Source organism: Puma concolor, chromosome F2 (genome assembly GCF_028749965.1).
Source record: "Puma concolor isolate L17-30 chromosome F2, mPumCon1.1.hap2, whole genome shotgun sequence".
NCBI classification, from domain to species: domain Eukaryota; kingdom Metazoa; phylum Chordata; class Mammalia; order Carnivora; family Felidae; genus Puma; species Puma concolor.
In genome coordinates, this window is record NC_141684.1 from 7,125,659 (window position 1) to 7,146,274 (window position 20,616).

General features: G+C 42.1%; 1 protein-coding gene and 1 long non-coding RNA gene across 7 annotated transcripts in view; one reads left to right on the forward strand and one right to left on the reverse strand.

Annotated features, from left to right (window-relative positions):
• KHDRBS3 (KH RNA binding domain containing, signal transduction associated 3) overlaps positions 1-20,616 on the reverse strand; it is a 192,855-nt gene that overhangs the window by 82,604 nt on the left and 89,635 nt on the right. For all 6 annotated transcript variants that reach the window (XR_015246704.1, XR_015246705.1, XM_086695314.1 and 3 more), the window contains exons 4-5: positions 16,460-16,606; positions 4,362-4,501 (exon numbers count right to left, since the gene is read on the reverse strand). Coding sequence is in view for 4 of the 6 variants with exons in the window: in XM_086695314.1 (XP_086551440.1) it covers positions 4,362-4,501; positions 16,460-16,606 (287 nt within the window). In the remaining 2 variants the exon portion in view is untranslated. The remainder of the gene's footprint in view (positions 1-4,361; positions 4,502-16,459; positions 16,607-20,616) is intronic.
• Positions 1-20,616, forward strand: part of LOC147571806 (uncharacterized) — a 33,667-nt gene that overhangs the window by 4,941 nt on the left and 8,110 nt on the right. The gene's annotated exons all lie outside the window — the stretch shown is intronic.

A 20,616-nucleotide genomic window follows, 5' to 3' on the forward strand; every position in this document is an offset into this window, starting at 1 on the left:
ATGAGGAGTAACCAATGAAAAAGGGAACAAACAAGAAAGGTGGAATTCAGTTTAGTAAATGCTACTAAGGAACCCAGACAGGATGCTGTAGACCAGCTCTGGGACTGGGGGATGGTGACTTTGAACAAGGTGATCAGCAAGGCTTCTCGGATACCATGCCTGTGTCTGCCTACCACCGGGTGGCCCAGGGACGAGGTGAGAGCCGGGGTAGTGAATGTAAAGGGCGTGAGAGGGAAATAAGCTTGGCCAGTTTGCCAGACAGGAAGGAGGGCAGCCTGGCCACAGTACAGGAAAACCACAAGGTCAGAAAGGGCGGGGAGAGTGCCAGATGATGATGCGCCTGTCATCGAGCCCGGCAGGAGGTTCGGGTGTTCCTGTAACAGCACAGAGAGCCACCGAGGAAACTGAAGCAGGGAGAAGACAAAAACCAACTTGGATTTTAACCAGTCATTAAGACTGTAAATGAAAACCGGACGAGCAGTGTGGCCAGATTAGGGAGGATGGAAGAGGTGATTAAGGAAAACCAGACTTATTTTAGAGGGAGAATCCAAATGGCATTATGGAGGGACTGGCTGTGGCAGAGATCTACTGGGGACTGTGCACTGCGGACACTTCTCACAAGTTTCAGGACTAGGAAGCACTGGCTTTAATGAGCATGTTTGTCTTTTATTACTTTTTTAGATATTCAGACCCAGTGAATTCCATAGCCTTGTCTTCCTCAGCTTTGGTTACAAGGAAGCTCAAAGCACAATTCGAAGACCATCTCTGCGACTGTCCGGAATAACACGTACTCTTGTGTACTAACTTTACCCCTGGAATTTTCGTAATTTTTTATCCTGGTTTCCACATCCATTTATTTTTATTCTGGGAGATGCACAAGTTATGATGTGTGATTTAATGAGGAAAAGTAGTAGAATATATATACATATATAGATGTACTTTCATCACATCTTGTATTAAAAGTACCATCACGGGGGCGCCTGGTGACTCCGCTGGTGCAGTGTCCGTCTTCAGCCCGGGTCATGTTCTCACCCATCCTGAGTTCGAGCCCCATGTGGGGCTGTGCACTGACAGCTCAGAGTCTGGAGCCTGTTTTGGATTCTGGGTCTCCCTCTGTCTCTCTGTCCCTTCCCCACTCACACTCTGGCTCTTTCTCCAAAATCAATAAACATTAAAAAAATAATAAAATAAAATAAAATAAAATAAAATAAAATAAAATAAAATAAAAGTAACTCTATTAAAAAAAATGCCGCCATGTGTCGCAGTAAGAATACAATGTAAGTGACAGAATCAAAGTTGTGTGGAAGAGATGCAGTGGGAGAATGGATGGAAGAAGAAACAGATTGTAGATGAAAATGCAAAGGAAGGATTAAAGAGAGGGGAGGGGCATGGACTTGGAACCCGGCTGCCAGCGCCCCAGGCCGGCTGGCTTTGGGCAAGTAGTCACTTCCCTGTTTGTAAAATGGTGAGTTAATATAACAGCACCCACCTCACAGGGTTGTTATGAGGCTTGACCTAGTTATTGCCTGTAAAGTGCTGAGAACAGTCCTCAGTAGTAGATGCAAGGCGTTTGTTAAAATGAGTTTCGGTTTGAGACACGAAGATAAGTAGGCTATAAACAAGTGAGGGGCTGAGAGAAGACACAGAACTCTGGGCAGAGAACAGTGAACAATGTGGGCAAAGGCAGGAAAGGGCGTGAGCTCCAACTTCATGCAACAAGCCGTTTCCAGCCCAGGGTTGAACACACAGGAAACAGGGCAGAGCAATCAATACAGACATGTGGAGCGAGGTCTTCAGAAAAAATACAGAAGGGTTTCGAGTACCTCTTCTAGGAACAGGGGTTTTACACTGAAAAAAGCAGGGTATTTGAAAGATGTGGTACCGAGGAAGCCCATAATCAAATGCAGGAGAGAAAGCTCTGCCCAGAGCCACGCACTGACCAGCCATTACCCCGCCACAAACTACCGCAGGGTTGCATCAGAGAACATTACCTGTCAAGACAATGGAGAGCCTCAGGCAACCGGCCTATATGCTGTCATCAAGAGGGACAGTTTTTCATCTGGGCGGCCTGTGGTGTTTCTCCAGACACCATACGCCACAAAACAGAGAGCTTCTGCCCTCCTCATCTGTTCCTAACATTTTCAACTTAATTCAACACCTGACAACTAAATTAGAAATTATCTTCTGTAAAAACGGTAGATGTGGTTTAAGGAACACAGCATCCCTAAGAAGTGTCATGAACAGTGGCACTGGGTGTGCGCTCTTCTCTACGCTCTCTATTCTGGACACCCGTTCTGCAACTGTCGCCTTCTTTAGAAAAAGGGCCTTTGCAGATGTGATTATCGGGCAATCTTGAGATGGGAAGAGTACCCTGGATCATCCAGATAGGCCCTAAATACCATCACAGGGAAGAGGGAAGCCCACGGGGATCAAAGACAGATGTGACAGAAATCAACACGCAGGTGGAGGGAGACACCAGAGGCACGCGGCCATGAGTCAAGAAAGATCAGCAGGCACGAGACACTGGAAGGGACGAGGAAAGGATTCTCTTCTAGAGGGGGGACACTAACACCTTGACTGTGGTCCGACAATACTGATTTTGGACATGTGGCCCCCACAACTGTGATCAATCTCTACTGTTTAAAGCCACCATGTCTGGAGTAATTCATCACAGCTACCACAGGAAGCTAATACAGCAAGGACAGACAGTTGCCCCTTGAACATGGGTTCCAACTGTGTGGATCCACTGACGTGTGGATTTTTTCAAGAAATAATACATTTACACTACTACTGTTGTCTCTTCCTCATGAATTTCTTAACAACGTTTGCTTTTATCTAGCTTATTTTATTGTAAGAATACAGTATTTAATACATATACAAAATACGTGTTAATCAACTGTGCTGTCGTTACGGCTTCGCAGCCAACAGTGAGCTATTAGGAGTGAAGTTTTCAGGGAGTCAAAAGTTATACATGGAGTTTTGACTATGCGAGGGATCAGTGCCCTTATCCCCCACATTGGTCAAGGGTCAACTGTAATTTCTTATGATTTGAAGTAAATTTAATGACAGAAGAAATGAAAACGAAAGGGATTTACCACTTACTGAACACTCACATAAATTATCTCTTTAAACCATCAACAGCAATCCCATTATTATTAGCCTTTTCTTATAGAGAAAACCCACTTGGCACCGTGAACAGATCTGTTTATTTCACACTGCAATAACGTCTATTTGTAATTGCGCTCGTTGACCAGGGCCTGATCAACAACACTCAAATAAAAAGACTGATTTTTTTATTGTCTCAAATTAACTTGGAGACATAAAAGAATGCTACTTTAAATTATTTCATGCATAATTCTATCTGAAAAAAATATATAATATATATATATATATATATATATATATATATATATATATATAGTCACCAGTGAAAAATCTGTGTCACTTCTTCTTTTGGGTAAAAAATTAAAAATAATTCTCAAATAAATCTGAGACAGCCATTTCTCAATACATGGTTATGTTTAAATTGTTTCATGAATTCACTAGGCATTTTCATATTAAAAAGTCATCAATCCAGAGACAAAAAAAAAAAAAAAAAAATTCTGTGTGTGTGGACCAACTCGGGAGTTTTCAGATACCACAGGGCATTCCCAGTGAATAAAATGACAAGCTCATGGACACCCCACTTCGTGCCTGACATCGTGCTCCACACTGGAGATGTGGCAATGAACCAGCCTAATCTTGTATTCCATGGGGAAAGCCCTTGCTTCCATTATCTCAATTTGCATTATCAGTGCTATTACTTTAAAATAAGATTCATTTTGGGGCGCCTGGGTGGCGCAGTCGGTTAAGCGTCCGACTTCAGCCAGGTCACGATCTCGCCGTCCGTGAGTTTGAGCCCCGCGTAGGGCTCTGGGCTGATGGCTCAGAGCCTGGAGCCTGTTTCCGATTCTGTGTCTCCCTCTCTCCCTGCCCCTCCCCCGTTCATGCTCTGTCTCTCTCTGTCCCAAAAATAAATAAACGTTGAAAATTTAAAAAAAATAAATAAATAAAATAAAATAAAATAAGATTCATTTTAAACAATCAAAAACTTAATGTTAGAGTGATAAATAAACTTGTCTATAGTCATCAGCTGGTAAGTAGTAGAGGTTATGTTTAAACCCAGGAATATCTCAGTTCAAACAAAGGGAATCCCCTCAATATGACATCATAATGTCTGAATATATCCTTAAAGGCTCTGTACTGATACACTGATAGAGCTGTTTGACTATTAATTAAAAAAAAAAAAAAAAAGGTTAAAACGGTTGCCATGGTACCCAATTCTAACAACGACAAAAGTAAAGTCAATTAATTGCACCGACCTGGTTACTGCTGGGGCTGGTACACCTCTTGTACGCAAGGTGGGTTTTCCTCGAACAACTGGGACGTCCGTGTTTTCTGAACCACCATTCAAATACGTCAACTCTTGGAGCTGTGCTTGCCTGATTTCATCATTATAGTCCTACACAGAAGACAGAAGACAACATGATTCACCTCATGTGAAAAATACAAACGTACCTAGGACCAGAAAAATAACAATATTTAATAGAAAAAAAAAAAAGGCAAGGAAAATAGCTGACTTCGTAAGATTTGAGTTTGTGGAAATGAAAACGCATCAATCAATTGTAAAAAAGGAAAAAAAAAAAACAGAAAACAAAAAACCCCAGTAATTTCCCCAAGCTAAAATTTTCTACAGTCAGCCATTACTCCTTGTGTGGGGCATACTTTCCAAGTGAGATATTTATAATAAAATTAAGATACCATATACAGACAGACACGTGGCACTGTTATTTACAACTCAATTCAACTCATAGTTACTGAGCATCTGTGAAGTGCAAACTAACAAAACCAGAGAAGCAAGCCAGGGTCTCTGCAGCCAATGAGCTTACACTCTAACAAAGGAGGAAGGCATACATACAACATGATGGCTTTACTAAAATTAAGAGCCACATGTACACATTCTTTTTGTACAATTCCATTTGGATATTATACTAGAAAAAGGCACCATTTTCAAAACTGAATACATTTTATACTTGGAGGCTTGCTCTTCTTTGTCTTACATTATTCTCTAAATATTCATCTGAGGAACCCTGGGAGCGATCCCTGATTCCTCCTTTCCTTAATACCTCCAACGCCATTCAACAATCATCAGGAAAGACATGTAATAAATAAACAAAAGTCATCTGCTTCCCAATAGAAAGGAAGTTCGGTCTAAATGGTCAAAAAGGAAAGGCATCTAACTTAAGCTGTGGTAGTAAGAGTAGGTTCTCTCTAAGATGTGTCATGTAAGTATGAGTGGGAACTAATTGCCAGAGGAGGGGCTATAAAATACTCTAGATGGGAGGAAAAAATCGTATTTTAAGACCCTAAGAAATGGTGTGTAGGGAACTGGAAGAAGTGCTACATGGCTGAAATAAAGAAACAACTTGGGGGGGGGGGTAGTGTACAGGGAGGCTGGTCTCAACATGGAGTAGAAAGCAGAAACCAAATTCAACAAAGCCCCAAGTCATTTTAAGTATAACTTTAAAGGTTTAGAACTAAGGGTACTAAAAAGCATTTAACAGTTTTAAGGAGGAGAGCTGCATACCTAGATTTGTGTTTTAGAAATAATTATGATCATGTATGCCAACAAATTAGGTAACGAAGATGACACCGTGACATGGATGGATCCTAAAAAGTCACAAATTACCAAAACTGACTCAAGAAGAAACAGAAAATTGGAACAGATAAGCAAAGAGACTAAATTAGTACCGGATAAATAAATGTCTTGCAAATGTGAAGGCCCACAAGACTTCAAGGGTGAATTCCACAAACAATTAACGCTAATACTTTACAAACTTCCAAAAAAAATTAAAGAGGAGGGAGCACTCCCTCACTCTTCCTACAAAGCCAGTATTGTCCGGGTATCAACACAGACAAAGACGTTACAAAAAAAGAAACCTATAGATGAATATTCTGATGAATATAGATGCGGAGGCTCTCAAAAAATTACAAAGCCAAATCCAGCAGTATAAACAAGATAAAAGGGAGGACTATACATAAGAACCAAGTAAAACATACTAGAATTGCTATTTTGGTTTAATACCTAAAAATCAGCTAATGTAATACCATAAGAAGAGAATGAAACAAACAAACAAAAAAAAACCGATCATTTTAATACAGAGAAAAAACATTTGAGAGAAGAATCCAATACATTTCAATGATAGAAACACTCAACAAACTATAAAAAAAACCCACAGTTAACATTATACTTAATAATAAAAAACTAAAAGAATCATCCAAAAATGAAGACCAAGACAAAGATGTCTACTGTCACCACATCTATCCAACATTGTACTCGAGATTCTAGACAGGACAACTATGTAAGAAAAAAAAAAGTAATAGTGCTCAGATTGAAAGGGAAGAACTAAAACCACCTTTGTTCATATATGGTATGGCATAATCCTATGCAAAGAAAATCACAAATAATCCACAAAAGCATTATTAGAGTCGATAATTGTGTTTCACAAGGCTGCAGGATATAAGATCAATATACAAAATCGATTTTATTTCTTTCCACTAACAATGAACAACACAAAAGTAAAATTAAGAAAATTCCATTTAGAGTAGCATCATAAAGAATAACATACTCGGGAATAAATTAACAAAATAAGAGCAACATTTATATACTGAAAACTACAAAATATTGTTGGGAGAAAATTTTTAAAATCTAAGTAAATGGAAAGATATCCAGTATTCATGGCTAGATGGACAATATTCCTACTCTGCTTTCCCACCTCCCAAATTGATCTACAGAATCAAGGAAAACCCTCTCAAAAATCCCAGCTGGTTTCTTTGCTAAAACTTATATACGAAAATCCAAGGGACCTAGTATATCCAAAACAATTATAAGAAAGAATAACAAAGTTGGAAGACTGATTATGTTCCCACATCAAAACTTCCTACAAAGCTACAGAAATAAAGACTGTGTAGGGGCGCCTGGGTGGCTCAGTCGGTTAAGCGTCCGACTTCGGCTCAGGTCATGATCTCATGGTTTGTGAGTTCGAGCCCCGCATCAGGCTCTGTGCGGACGGCTCAGAGCCTGAAGCCTGCTTTGGATTCTGTGTTTCCCTCTCTCTCTACCCCTCCCCTCTTGTTCATGCTCTGTCTCTCAATAATAAATAAAACATTTAAAAAAAAGACTGTGTAGTACTTACTGGATCAAAGGGTAGACATAAAGATCAATAAAATAGAATTGAGAGCCCAGACATAAATTACTGTAGATTGATGTTCAAATAGTTTCTTTAAACAAAGGGTATTGTAGTGACTGAGAGAACACTGAAGAAAATGGAAGCCTTACACCTTGTTGGTGGCAGTGAAAATGGTCCAGCCACTTGGGAAAACCAGTCATCAGTGCCTCAAAACTGTTAAACACAGTTACCAAGTGACCCAACAACTCCACTCCTAGGTAATACCCAAGAAAGTGAGACTATACATCCACCCAAAAATGTGTACGTGAATGTTCACATCAGCATTATTTATAATAGCCAAGAAACAGAAATAACCCCAAAGTCCTTGACTAATAAACGGACATATAACACACAAATAAAACACAGTACATCCATACAATGGAATATCATCCAGCAATGACAAATCAACCGAATGAACCTTAAAAACAGTATGCTAAATGAAAGAAGGCAGGACAAAAGACCATACATTTTGTGCTATTGTACACAAAATGTCCAAACCTGGCAAACCCACAGAGGTGGATTCATGGTGGCACGTGACAGAATGAGGAATGGCAGGGGACAGGAATGGGGAGTGCTTGTTCATGGGGACGCGCTTGCTCTGGGGGATGATGAAAATCTAAAACAGATAGTGGTGATGGCTGTGTAACTATGGATGCGCTATAATCCAGTCAACTGTATACCTTAGACGGGTGAATTGTATGGGATGTGAATTATATCTCCATAAAGGCTGTGTGAAAAAGCAAAAAGTAAATTAGTGGTTGCCCAGAGAGGGAGGAGGATGGGGCGTCACTGCTGCTCATTACAAGGTTTGCTTGGGGGGGTAATAAAAATGGTCTTAGGTTAAAGTGACAGTTGCAGAACTCTGTGAATATACTAAAAGCTCCTGAATTGTTTATAGGAGTGAGTTTTATGCTATGTGATTTATACCTCCATAAAGATATTAAATGGAAAAAAAAAACAAAACAAAACACCACACACTAGAGGCAGAAATTCCAGATGGAAGCTCATAATTCCAGTACGTGGTATAGACAACCTGGAGTAGGGAAGCGGCAGAAAGAATGAGGAGAAGTAGATCTGGTGTTATTTATAATGGTTTATTTTATTAGAAATGGTAACATCCTAGATGAGGGGGGATATAAGCAAAGTCAAGACCGTCTATGGGCATCTGGAAAATAAGGATAAGTAACAGTGGAACATGCTGTAATCAGTTTTGCACAGGCTGAATCTGCAATGGCCCACGACACACTAAAACTGAGATGTCCCATAGCAATCAGACATAAAAACGAGAAATTTAAAAGTTAAAGATACGGATATAGATGTGAACAAGAGAGGGTTACTCAGGCCCTACACAGCACCGAGAAGGGCCTGTCGTCAAGGCGGGCTCTTGGCAGGCCCCTGGCAGGTGACCTCTACGCCCACAGAGGGGGCTGCCTGCGAAGAAGGCTTCTGTATGCCTAAGGCTTGATGCCGTGCTGTACCAGTCTGGCCAGATATGCCTGCCCTGGCAGTGTGGTTAGTGGGGAACCTTCGTCTTGGCTCAGGAAGTGGGGTGGTGAGCAGCCGAGGTCAGGTGCATAGGTACGGTACGTGCACGTGACTGATCTCCGGTAAAAGCCCTGCACGCTGTGGCTCAGGAGAGCCTCACTGGAGAGCAACACTTCACAGGTGTTGTCACACATCACTGCTGGGAATGTTAAACGTGTCCTTGTGTCCCTTTGCACTGCACAGGGACACCTGGAAACCGGGGCCATACTCTTCTTGGTCTTTGCCCTGTGCTCCTCTTCTTCGTTGCTGATTTTGATCTGTATCTTTTGGTTGAAATAAACCATACTCACAGTATATAACACATTGTCTGAGTCCTCTGAGTCCTTCTAGAGAATTACTGAGTTTGAAGGTGGTAGTGGGGACCTCTAGCACAAGAATTCCTCTGTATACAAATGTCAGCCATAGGCAGGATTGCTTGGGGCACATTCCTGGAGCGAGAGAAGGGCTCTGGGCATCAACATAAACTAATAGAAGAAAACCTGCACAGGGGAGACCGAAAAGGGGTGGCAGGAATTTGAGAAGGAAACGGAGGTGATCGGAGCATGAAAGCCCCAGGATTCAGTGCTGCATTCACATTCTGTCAAGCAGCCAAGTACTGATTCCATGGGATTCACTAACAATAAAGGCAACACAGACTTCAGAAATAGTACTTCTGGTGAAGGGTAGAGCCGGAATCCATCTCGGGGGAATGAAGAGTGGGAGTAAGCAAGTCACAGCTACAGTGCAGGCAGGCGGGTTTTCCAGCTGTGTGGCTCCACAAAGAGGAAGAGAAAGGACTGCAGTCTGAACGAGGAAGGGAGGATCTTATGATAGAAGAAACCAGCATTTCTGAGCGTGAATAAAAGATTCAGGTGCAACAGTTTCCTGAATTATTTAGAATTAAAAACATGAAATATACTTAGTACGTTTGTAAAAAATATGCTATCTTCTCCTTACTTTTCAAAAGCAGAAATGACTTGAAACTTGAGGTAGAAGGCATTGTGCAATAAGAAAAATAGCATGAACAACAATCAAAAAAGGAAGTCAAAAGGAAGCTGAAGCAATAATAAGCAAACACTTGCAGAGGAGGAGGAAGGGAAGAAAAATGACAAATTCAACTTGCCGAGCTGCGGGAATGACTAAGATCAGGAGTCTAGATTTTACTGTACCTATGGATTCTTTCTCTAACTTATTTAGGGTACTAGGATCTCAAAAGAGTCATTCGAATCTATCATTATTGCAACCTCTCTATAACAAGCCTATTAATATGTTCCTTACCATTTTACTAAAAATGTGTGAAGATTAATAAATTATTTGTAAAGCACATTCTAAATAAAATGTGCTACATAAATGCTAAATATCTGCCCTGTTGAAAAGTGCTAGGAGGTGTGACACAAAATTGTCTGTGGCTCAAAAACAGATTCATGGGAAAGAACATAAAATCCAAAAATACCATTAAAAATTTAAAAAGGAAACAAAATTACTCTAAGCGAAGTTAGGTGATTACAATGGTGCCACAAAAATTAGAATGAAAGCCCATTTTAAACATGATCTTTGTAGGGGCGCCTGGGTGGCTCAGGCAGCGTCTCCAATAAGCGTCTGACTTTGGCTCAGGTCATGATCTCGCAATTCGTGGGTTGGAGCCCCACATCAGGCTCTGTGCTGACAACTCAGATCCCGGAGCCTGCTTCGAGTTCTGTGTCTCCCTCTCTCTCCGCTCACACTCTGTCTCTCTCTCTCTCTCTCTCTCTCTCTCTCTCTCTAACATTAAAAAAAAAAAACCATAATCTTTGTAAAACTACATTTTCAAGAAGACAAACAGTATAGTTGGAAAAAAATGATGGAGTCTGAGTCAACACACCTGCGTTAAGTCTGAATTTCACCAACTGGACTCACCAGCTTCGTGATTTTAGACAACTTTTAAAAACTTTAGGGGACTGCTTCTTTCAGACAGAACTACTGATAAAGTCACTGTAGTTATAATTTTCTTGGTCTTTAAAATAATGATTTAAAAAAATGATTAAAAAAATTTTTTTAATTGTTATTTATTTTTGAGAGAGAAACAGAGTGTGAGCAGGGGAGGGGCAGAGAGAGAGGGAGACACAGAAGCAGAAGCAGGCTCCAGGCTCCGAGCTATCAGCACAGAGCCCGACGCGGGGCTCGAACTCACGAACCGCAAGATGATGACCTGAGCCGAAGTCGGACGCTCAACCGACTCAGCCACCCGGGCGCCCCCCAAAAATGATGATTTTAAATCAGGAGGGAAACCAAGTCACATGTGCCAGCTTACAGACTAAGTAACTCTACATTTTAAACTAGTCATTAGTAAATTATCATTTTAACTCCCTATCAAGAAAGTGACACTACTGTAGCATTAATTCAAACATGGGCATCAATTGTGAAGAGTGGAAAAGTGATTAGAATTCTAATTACATAGGTGTAAATGGGATTTTTCTGTCCAGTAAGTTTAGAACATATTTAAACATGTTAGCCTAGAGAATGAGAACAAAGGTTTTAAATGTAATTATTAAAAATAATTTACTGCAATTTAGTGGATTCTCGGTCAGGAATGTTCTCTTCAGATATATTTGCCCCAAATATGCCAATGATTATGCCAAAGAGTAATCCTAGGATCAGTGTTTGTATTATACTCTACAAGAAATAGCATAAATGTTCATTATTTGAGGACTGACTAAATAAATTTTAGAACATGCGTATGATGAAATATTATGCAGACGTTAAAAAGAATGGAGGGAAATGTTGCACATGCTCATATGGTCAGAGGTCCAAAATAATATAAGATTAAAAAAATAAATAAGAGAGGAGGGACTTTTAGTACAGCCAAAGAGCGTGGCAAAGCCATTCCATAAAAAGCAACAACAAAAGCTGACCACACATGTATAAGCAACCATTTCAGAACAGTGGGAACTGACTGAAGTTATATAATAAATTAAAAATACAAGAAATGTATTCGTGTCAGGCACGAAGAGTGGGAGTCTGTGGCATTTTGTGTGGGGATGCTACCCGCCCCCCTCCCCAGCCCAGATGACGTGTCGGTACCACTGTGGGGAAAGACATGAAGACCAACAGTTTGCTGCAGGGGAAGCTCCCTTAATTTGGAAGAAGGTATGAAAAACTCCCATGCCCAGGAGCACTGTCAGTATCAGTAGCCATTTTGGTAGCAAATAAATAGAAGCCCAGTGAATCAGCAAGCCTAATACTCAGGTTCTGGGTGGGGCAAGTGACAGCCTGGCAGACTAGCCAGAAACGTAGCAGCCTTGGAGAGCCTGGATACGCTCCCCGCACTTCTCTGCTGAATGGAAGGTTAAGCACATGTACAGCAGAGAATGGAGAGAGCTTAACACTCTCCACACATCCTTCCCTGACAGTGAGTCTGTACACCTGGCAAAGGAAGTAGAGGGATTAACACCTCGGTCACAAGTGAAGTACAGACCAGGGAAGATACGACGATGGACCAACCTGTGGGTGCACCCCCACAATTTTATCAGCAGGGGGCAGAGGCCTTACTAACACAGGTGTGTGAGCACAGCCTCTAAGTAATCACTGGCTGATGTCCGAGAGATGTGGCCATACAGGACACGCCCAGCAGGCCAGGCTTAAAAATAAAAGTGAGAGGTAAAAAAATTAACAAAGCTGTAAACCATGAAGTAGACAGACTCTGCAGATTTAGTCCAACTAAATTACTAAAGAAACAAACAAACAACAACTTGCGACAACAGAGCTTGAAGAATAAAATGAGTTGGAATGTAAATGTGCTATAATATGCTACCTGAAATGTGGAGTTTTCAACAAAAAAGCTGGGAGACATGCAAAGAAACATGAAAACATGACAGGAAGGAAGGAAGGAAGGAAGGAAGGAAGGAAGGAAGGAAGGAAGGAAGGACGGACGGACAGGCAGTCAAGTAATAGTAAGAAACTATCTTGGAGAGGGCCCAGATGTTGGACAAAAAAAAAAAAAAAAGATTTAGAAAAAAAGAAAAAGAAAAGAAAGTACAACAACAACAACGATAATGAAAAATTAACCAAAGGAGCGCAACAATAGAGTTGAGATGACAAAAGAATGGGTCAGCCAACTTGAAGATAAGCCAATTAAACTGATCCAGTTAGGAACACAGAGAAGAAAGGATGAAGGGAAAGGAGACTCAGAGAAATGCGGGGCACCATCAAGTGGACCAACATACAACGAATGGGAGCCCAGGGCCTGAGGGGAGCAGAGGAGAAAGAAAAAAGAGAAAAAAATTCTCAAGAAACAATGGCTGAAAATGTCCCACATTTGAAGAAAAACATGTACCTATGGCTTCACAAAGCTTAACAAGCAAGGAAGATAAGCACACACAACCATTGTCAAATTAATGGAAATGAAAAGACAAAGCCTTGGCAGCAGCAAGAGAAAAACAACAGATCACATACATTAGCAACAAAATCATGAATGAATGCCCTTCTCACCAAAAATGATGAAGGCCAGAAAGCAGCAGACTGGCCTTCTATGACTGGAAAGAAAAAACTGTCAACCAGGAATTATACACACTATCTTTCAGAGGGTGGGCGAAATAAGGACATTCTGAGAAAAACAAAACCAGTTTTTTGGTTAGCAGCTCTCAGTTACAAGAAAGGCTAAAGGCAGTCCTTTGGGCTGAAAAGAGGTAGCACCATATGGTAACTCTACCCACAGAAAGAAAAAGGAAGCCAAAATGGTAAATGTGTGGGTTAATACAAAGATTATAAGAACACGGCACTACAAGCCAATATCCGCCATGATTATAGATGTCAAGATCCTTAACAAGCGATTGTAAATCAATTCTAGCAACGTGTAATTTCAGTGGGATCTCACCTAGTAATGCAAGGTTGGCATAACATCTGGATATCAACTAATGCAATACACTAGTATTAACAACAACAACAACAACAAACACTCATTCAGGATAAAGCCTCTCAACACCTAGGGACAGAAGAGAACGTCTTCAACAAGATACAGGGCAGCAATGAAATCTACAGCTAACATCAGACTTAATGGTGAAAACTCAAAGCACCAAGAAAGAGGTCTATCTTCACGACTCCTACTCAACAAAGCACTCAAAGTTCTAGTCAGCGTAACAAGGGAAAAATAAAATAAAAAACTGAATTTTAATTTCCTTAAAATCCGAAAAGAAGAGGTAAAACTTATTACAGATAACAGGACCCTGCATATAGAAAATCCTAATGATTCCATAAAAATGAAACAACACACTGGAACTAATGGTTCGGCAAAGTTACAAGACCCAAGATCAGTGTATATAAGTCAACTGCATTTCTATAACCTAGGATCACGGAAAATGAAATTTTAAAAACTGCATTCACAACAGCATCAAAAGGTGTACAATACTTAGGAGTAAATTTAATCAAAGTATATATATGACTAGTACCTTGAAAACTATGAAACACTGCTGAAAGAAATGAAAAAAAATATCTGTTAAGTAGAGACACTTCATATTTGTGGATTGGAAAACTAAATATTGTTAAGATGGAAATAATCCCCAAATTGAGCTACAGATTCAATCCTCTATCAAAACCCCAGGAGGCTTCTGTGTGGAAATTGATAAGCTGATTCTGAAATAGATGTTGAAATGCACAGGAGCCAAAATAACCAAAACAATTTTGAAGTAGAACTTCTTCTTTGTAAAAGAATCAACAACCTGGATTTCAAATCAAAGTACTAGAAGTCTAAAGTAATTAAGGGCATGACACCGGCATTAGGACAGGCATATACATCAATGGAACAGAACTGAGAATCCAGAAACAAATCCACACATTTATGTTCAATCGATTTTCAACAATGGTGTTGCTGTTCAACGGGAAAAGAATTGTCTTTTCATCGTATGGTGCTGGGACAACTGGCCATCTATATAAAAAACGATAAACCTACATTCTACCTTCCCACCACACAAAACTTAAAATCGATCGCAGACTTGGGGCACCTGTGTGGTTCAGCAGGTTAAGCATCTGACTTTAGGTTTTCACTCAGTTCATGATCTCATGGTTTACGGGCTCGAGCCCCACATCATGCTCTGCACTGACAGCATGGAGCCTGCTTGGGATTCTCTCTCTCTCTCTCTCTCTCTCTCCCTCTCCCCCCCCCACTTCTCCCCCTCTCTGCCCCTCCCCCACTTGCATGTGCATTCACTCCTTTTCTCTAAAAAAGAAATAAACTTAACGATAATAGACTTAAATGACACATACTATATACTAATACTATACTATGCTAATACTAATACTGTAAAAGCTAATACTATAAAAGATTAGGAAGAAAACAGCAGAAAATCTTTGTAACTGGGGGTTAGGCAAAGAGTTCTCCTGGCCAGCCTAGATTCAAGGACAGAGAAACCATGTCTTGGTGGAGGAGTGCAAAGGGGACAGGGTGGGAGGCCCTGTGGCAGCCCACGTGGCTAGGTCAACACCCCCTAAGACTGATCACTAAGACATTAAATTTACCTCTCCTTAGTCAGTCTTGTCAGAGTGCCAATGTTTATATGGGTATCTGATTCTTATCAAACTCCCCCATTAGACAGACTCCACAGGGGAAGAGAAAAGAATGTCTTTTATTAGTTTCCATGTATCTACCACATAGAAAGCACTCAAAATCTTTGTTTTTAAACTACATGAATAAATGTATCATCATATTGGCTTGAGGGAACAAAGGGAAGCTTAAACATTTTCAGCTCCCAAGTAAAATGACTTAATACAATCCCATGTCTTGGCTTTTCCAAGCCAATCATGATTGACAATATCCTTTCCTTGTAAATTCAACAGTTTTCTTCACAGATAATATAGTCATGATACACATGCTACAGTATGTAAAGTCAATCTACTAGACCAACCTGGGATTGCTGAAGACAGTCTTACCCCAGGCAGCTGTTTGGCAGATGTGACAGCTTCTCTAAATAAATTGTCTAAAGAGGCAAAATGTTCAATGTTTTAGTTTTTTAATCTAGAACATGCAAGTTATACAGAAGACCTAAATTAACTTTCATAATGGAAGTAGGGATACACTCTCTTTAAATAATCCCATTCTTAGCAACGTCAAAGTGTCTGGAAAGGGTTAAAAAGAGACAAGCAATTGTTCCATCAACAAAGCACAAAACACCTGGCAGAAACCAGCCAACTACCTCCGCGGTGTCCTTCTTCTCTGGGCTTCTGACACTTTGGTCTGTCGTTACGTGTACCTCGTGGTACTGAAATCCTCGGCTTACGTTTCTCTCTTCTACGCTACGTGTTCCTGGAGGGTAGGGACTGCTTTTATTCATGCCTCTGGCCCGAACCCACACACAGTGCTTGGTGCCATGGAAGGCACTAACGCATCCGTGTGGGAGAACAGTGGATCTGGAGGTGATTTTAACACCACGAGGAAGCTTAGGACGTGGGAGCCCCCAAACGTGAACTGGCAAGGGTGCTCTTCACCCTTCTTGGCCGTGCAGCCTTCCCGGAACGACCTAATCTCTTTAAAAACCCCTCGCCTCGATATAAAGAAAGAAAACTGCCGACCGATTCACAGGGACCCTTTCGACAAGTGAAGTGCTGTGCAAATAACAATCACTAGAAGAGTTACCAGGGGTGAAAAGAAAGAAAGGACTTCAAAGGACAGATTAACTGTCAGGGTGAACCGTACTAACAGGAATGAGGAACTTTTTGATTTCTTCCAGTGCGTGTCCCATCCGGGCATATGCTTCTGCTGGTGGAGCGAACACTTCAATGAGAACGTGGAGGTCGTCGTTGAGGTGAAAGTATTTTGCTTCCCCACTCTTCCTCAACTCTTCTTCCTGAAGAAAGGAAAACCATGCTTAAAAGCGTGTCTGTATAAGAAAAGGAAAAGAAACACTATGCAGAGCTTATCTGGCATGAGGCTGTCACAGAAGAGTCACTGAACAGCAAGCGGCACTACCCAAGGATGGAGGTTTGAGATACAAACCTGACCCTGCCATTCCCGCAGGGAATGCTACGAAAACACCCGGGCTTCCTGCTGCTGCTGGAGAAGTCTCAGCTCCTGCCTCTGCCGGGAAGGACACCTGTGTCCCCCCAGCTCGACGCCCTCCAGGCGCCCTCAGACCCCTGGCCGGACTGGCTGATCTCCTCCGTTCCCTCTACGCTGGTTACGCCCAGTGCCCGTAGTGTGGCCACAAAGCACTTCCGCCATCAAAGTGTCTGACATAACCTATTCTTTACTTGACTCTTTTCTAATTTCCCTCACGGAAGGTGGTCACAGTGGAGCAAACACCGTGACCGTCTTCTCTGGTGCTCGTCCCTGGTCTAGAAAAGTACTCAGGACATAGTAGACACTCAGCGAGTATTTTCAGTGACGAGGTAAACACTATCTCATTTCTATGTTCGCTTGTGACCGTCTTCTCTGGTGCTCACCCCCTGGTCTAGAAAAGTGCCTGGCACACGGTAGACATTCAGCAAGTCTTTTCAATGAAGAGGTAAACATTATTTCATTTCTATGTCCATTTGTTCATTCACATATTCATTCAAAAAAGCATTTCTACATGCCAGGCACTATATCTGAAGATAAAAACGAATAAAATAAATGAAAGATCTTATTACATGATTTTATGATACGCGTTAAAAAAAAACTTTGTTTTTATTTGTTTACATAACGAAACTCAGGGGGGAAATTAGGAGGAAAAAAACCCCAGATCAGAATGGGACAAGTGATTTTCGCCCATGATCTCCTAACTAGCATTCATTAGAGTGGCAAAGGACAGAATCTGGGACTTTTAAAAGTCTTTGTTTCCAACATTCAAATGAGACAGATTGAGATGAGTACGTACCTACATCTAGAGTGATTTCCCAAACGGGGGAAACCTTGCTAGCACCTCCAAAACACCAGCCCCACATGAAAGGGAACCCTAGAACTCCTGGCAACAACACCTTTTAATTCCACCATGAGCTAAGAGGTCAAAGAGGCACAAACACCCTTGACCTCACCACTTAAGGCTTCAACTTCTGTTACTTAACTAATTTGCTCTCTTATAAAGAAAAGAGAGATCCACATATGTAATATGAAAAGGGCACGGGGTTTTGAGTCAGATACACCGCAATCCTAGCCGTGCCAGCCACAGCCCAACGGTAGGCCATCTGTTCTAATCAGAACATTGGCCATCACTTCATCTCATACTCTGCCTTTCACAGCTGAAGGTTTAAACATCGAATTATATGTTCAACAGTTCACTTTTGGAAGCATAAACTAGAGAATTAAACATTTCTTACCCATTCTACGATGGGCTCCAATTAATGATGATAATGACAGGCCGTCACTGTGACTCACGGTGAAGCACTGTCATCACTACAGCAGAAGTAAACTGGAACAGCAGAGCTTTCTTATCCTAACCCGCCGTCGCACATCTCCACAGAGCGAGAAGCTTTACCACATTCTTCCCTGGGTTCATAAGGACTGGCAACATGGTGTGCGGGGAAGAACACAGACTTCGTTTGGACTCCTACATTCGAATCTCAAATCCAACATTTACCCTGTAACTTTGGGCAGGTTACTTTATCATCGCGAAGCGGTGATTTTAAGCGGGGAATAAGAGTATAGTATCAACAGATCGTAGGGTTGTTGTGGTAAGAAAGGAGTTATTAGAATAGTGATGAGGAGTTACTAGCAGTATGATGGAGTGGTAATAAAAAAAGGAGTCTCATGTTTAAGGACACAAAAAGTCCTTACAATGAAGCGTAGTACATCAGAAAGACTCAAAAAATGAACATAGCATCAATTATTCTATCATTCTATAATGCGGATGGGAAGGGCAAAACGGCCGGCATGTCTGGCACAAACTGAAGGCTCCACAGACCACACGTTATAGTGATTGTTATGCTACAAACCCAGCTGATACAGGGCGGTAATGACTCCCATAATTTCATCCATGTAGAAAACACAAGAATAAAATGAATTACGGTCTCGTTAGAATTTAGACAGTGAACACTTTGAAAAGCTACAAGATTTTAACATTAAGTAATGGAAATCTCTGCAGCAATCCACATTATTTATTAACTGAGAATTTCTACAGGCTGAGAGGCTCAACAGAAGCCAGCGCTCGAGTTCAGGCCGTGAGGACCGACTGCAGGACGGCAGGCGGGACCCCAGTAAGTCCCCATCTGTGTAGAAATCATCACTCGTGGTCACGTCAGTGAAACGCCTTGAAGGTGTAACCGATGGCCGTGCGTGTGCACGGCAGGACGAGCAAGGCGGTGGGGTGGGGCGCAACAGGCTATTGTTCACTGTATTGAAGAATTTTAAAAAGAGAGTGACAGACTCCAGACTTGACATTAGGAGTTCGAGGCTCAAAGAGCCAGCGGCAGCCTGGAGGGTGTCACCGCTCACGGCCGAAGGCCGGCGGAGGCCCCAGACGGAAGCACAGTCGAGGCCCGTGTGCCGCGGAAGGACGACGCACACGGCCCGGCCATCTCTTGTGTGGGATTTAGGAAAAGGTCTGGAGAGCAGTGAAGACCTGAGAATTGGACCGGCAACATCAGAGAGGATCCAGACAACCCCGGGTTTTCGAGGGTCACAGCCCTGCTGAACCTTCGGCACTGGCGGGAGCCAGTCTGCTGGAGCTCTTCCTACCCTGTTTCGAGTAGCCGAGGTCATTCCGTGAAAGGAGAGGACAATCCTCAGGCTTTGTCACTGTTCCTCAGGATGACCTCCTGGCCCATGATCCCTGCCCGGCCCGGGGATGCAGAGAACAAGAGAGCTCGCGGTAAATGGCAACATCCCCTTGCGTGCACACGACACTCCCTCCCCGTCTTGCCAACGAGGATCAGGGGCCTTTTACTAGAGTGACTGCACACCGAGAAGAGGTACTCGGCGGCCCGAGGATTAACGAACCTGACTCTGAGCCAATGCTGCTCAACTGAAGGCTGCTGATGAGGGTGGAGAGTGGGGTCCATGGGGTCAAGAGATAAAGGACTTCTGAGCCCGCCGCTTGACAGCAGGCTTAATGGACTGTGAACCTACAATGTACTCTACTTCCCCAGTTCCGGGGTGTCCTGAGGGAATGGAAATGACCAGCCACTTACAGAATCTCTATATTGATTCTCAGACCCATGTGGTCAAGGACAGAGAAAGGAGAGGATTAGTGAAGGGCTGGTAAGTGGTCTAGGAAAGAAGCCTCAACAGGTAAGAGAACCGAGTGCCCCATGCAATGCAGAGCAGACACTCAGTGACCAGGGAGCCAAAGGGACTAACTGTAGATGTCAAAGCACCTCATTCCCCGCCCACCTCAGTGCTACTCAAGGGACTCCAATAAGGGGTCTGCGGTGAGAGAGAGGGAGAGATTAGATATTACTTCACAACACAGACTCCTCTGGAAAAGATTCCTGGCTACTGCACTGCCGAGTGTCCGCTGTGCCAACGGCAGAGAGAGCCCTTAAAATGATACCATAATCTGGACAGACCACCAAGCCCAGATAGCAAGCTGATAGTATTTAGGACCCCTTTCATTAAACGGATAGCCAGTCACTTGCTATTACTTGGACATATGATCTAACCAAAGACTTGCCTTCCCTGCTTCCCTTCTACCTGTAAAACTGTCCGTGGACGCCATGATCACGGCCACCGTAAGCCATAAAATGTTACTTCTGACCAAAAAAACCCTCCCTTAATAGCAAACAAAATAAGCAGTACAATGTAGATGAATTTCCCTGGGCATATCACGTACCTCATGACCGGATGGCCTTACTGAAGACCTCATTAACGTATCAGCAAGGATTGGGTATTTTCGTACAAGATACACAGAATTTCTAACCAACTGACCAAAATATGGTTCCCTTT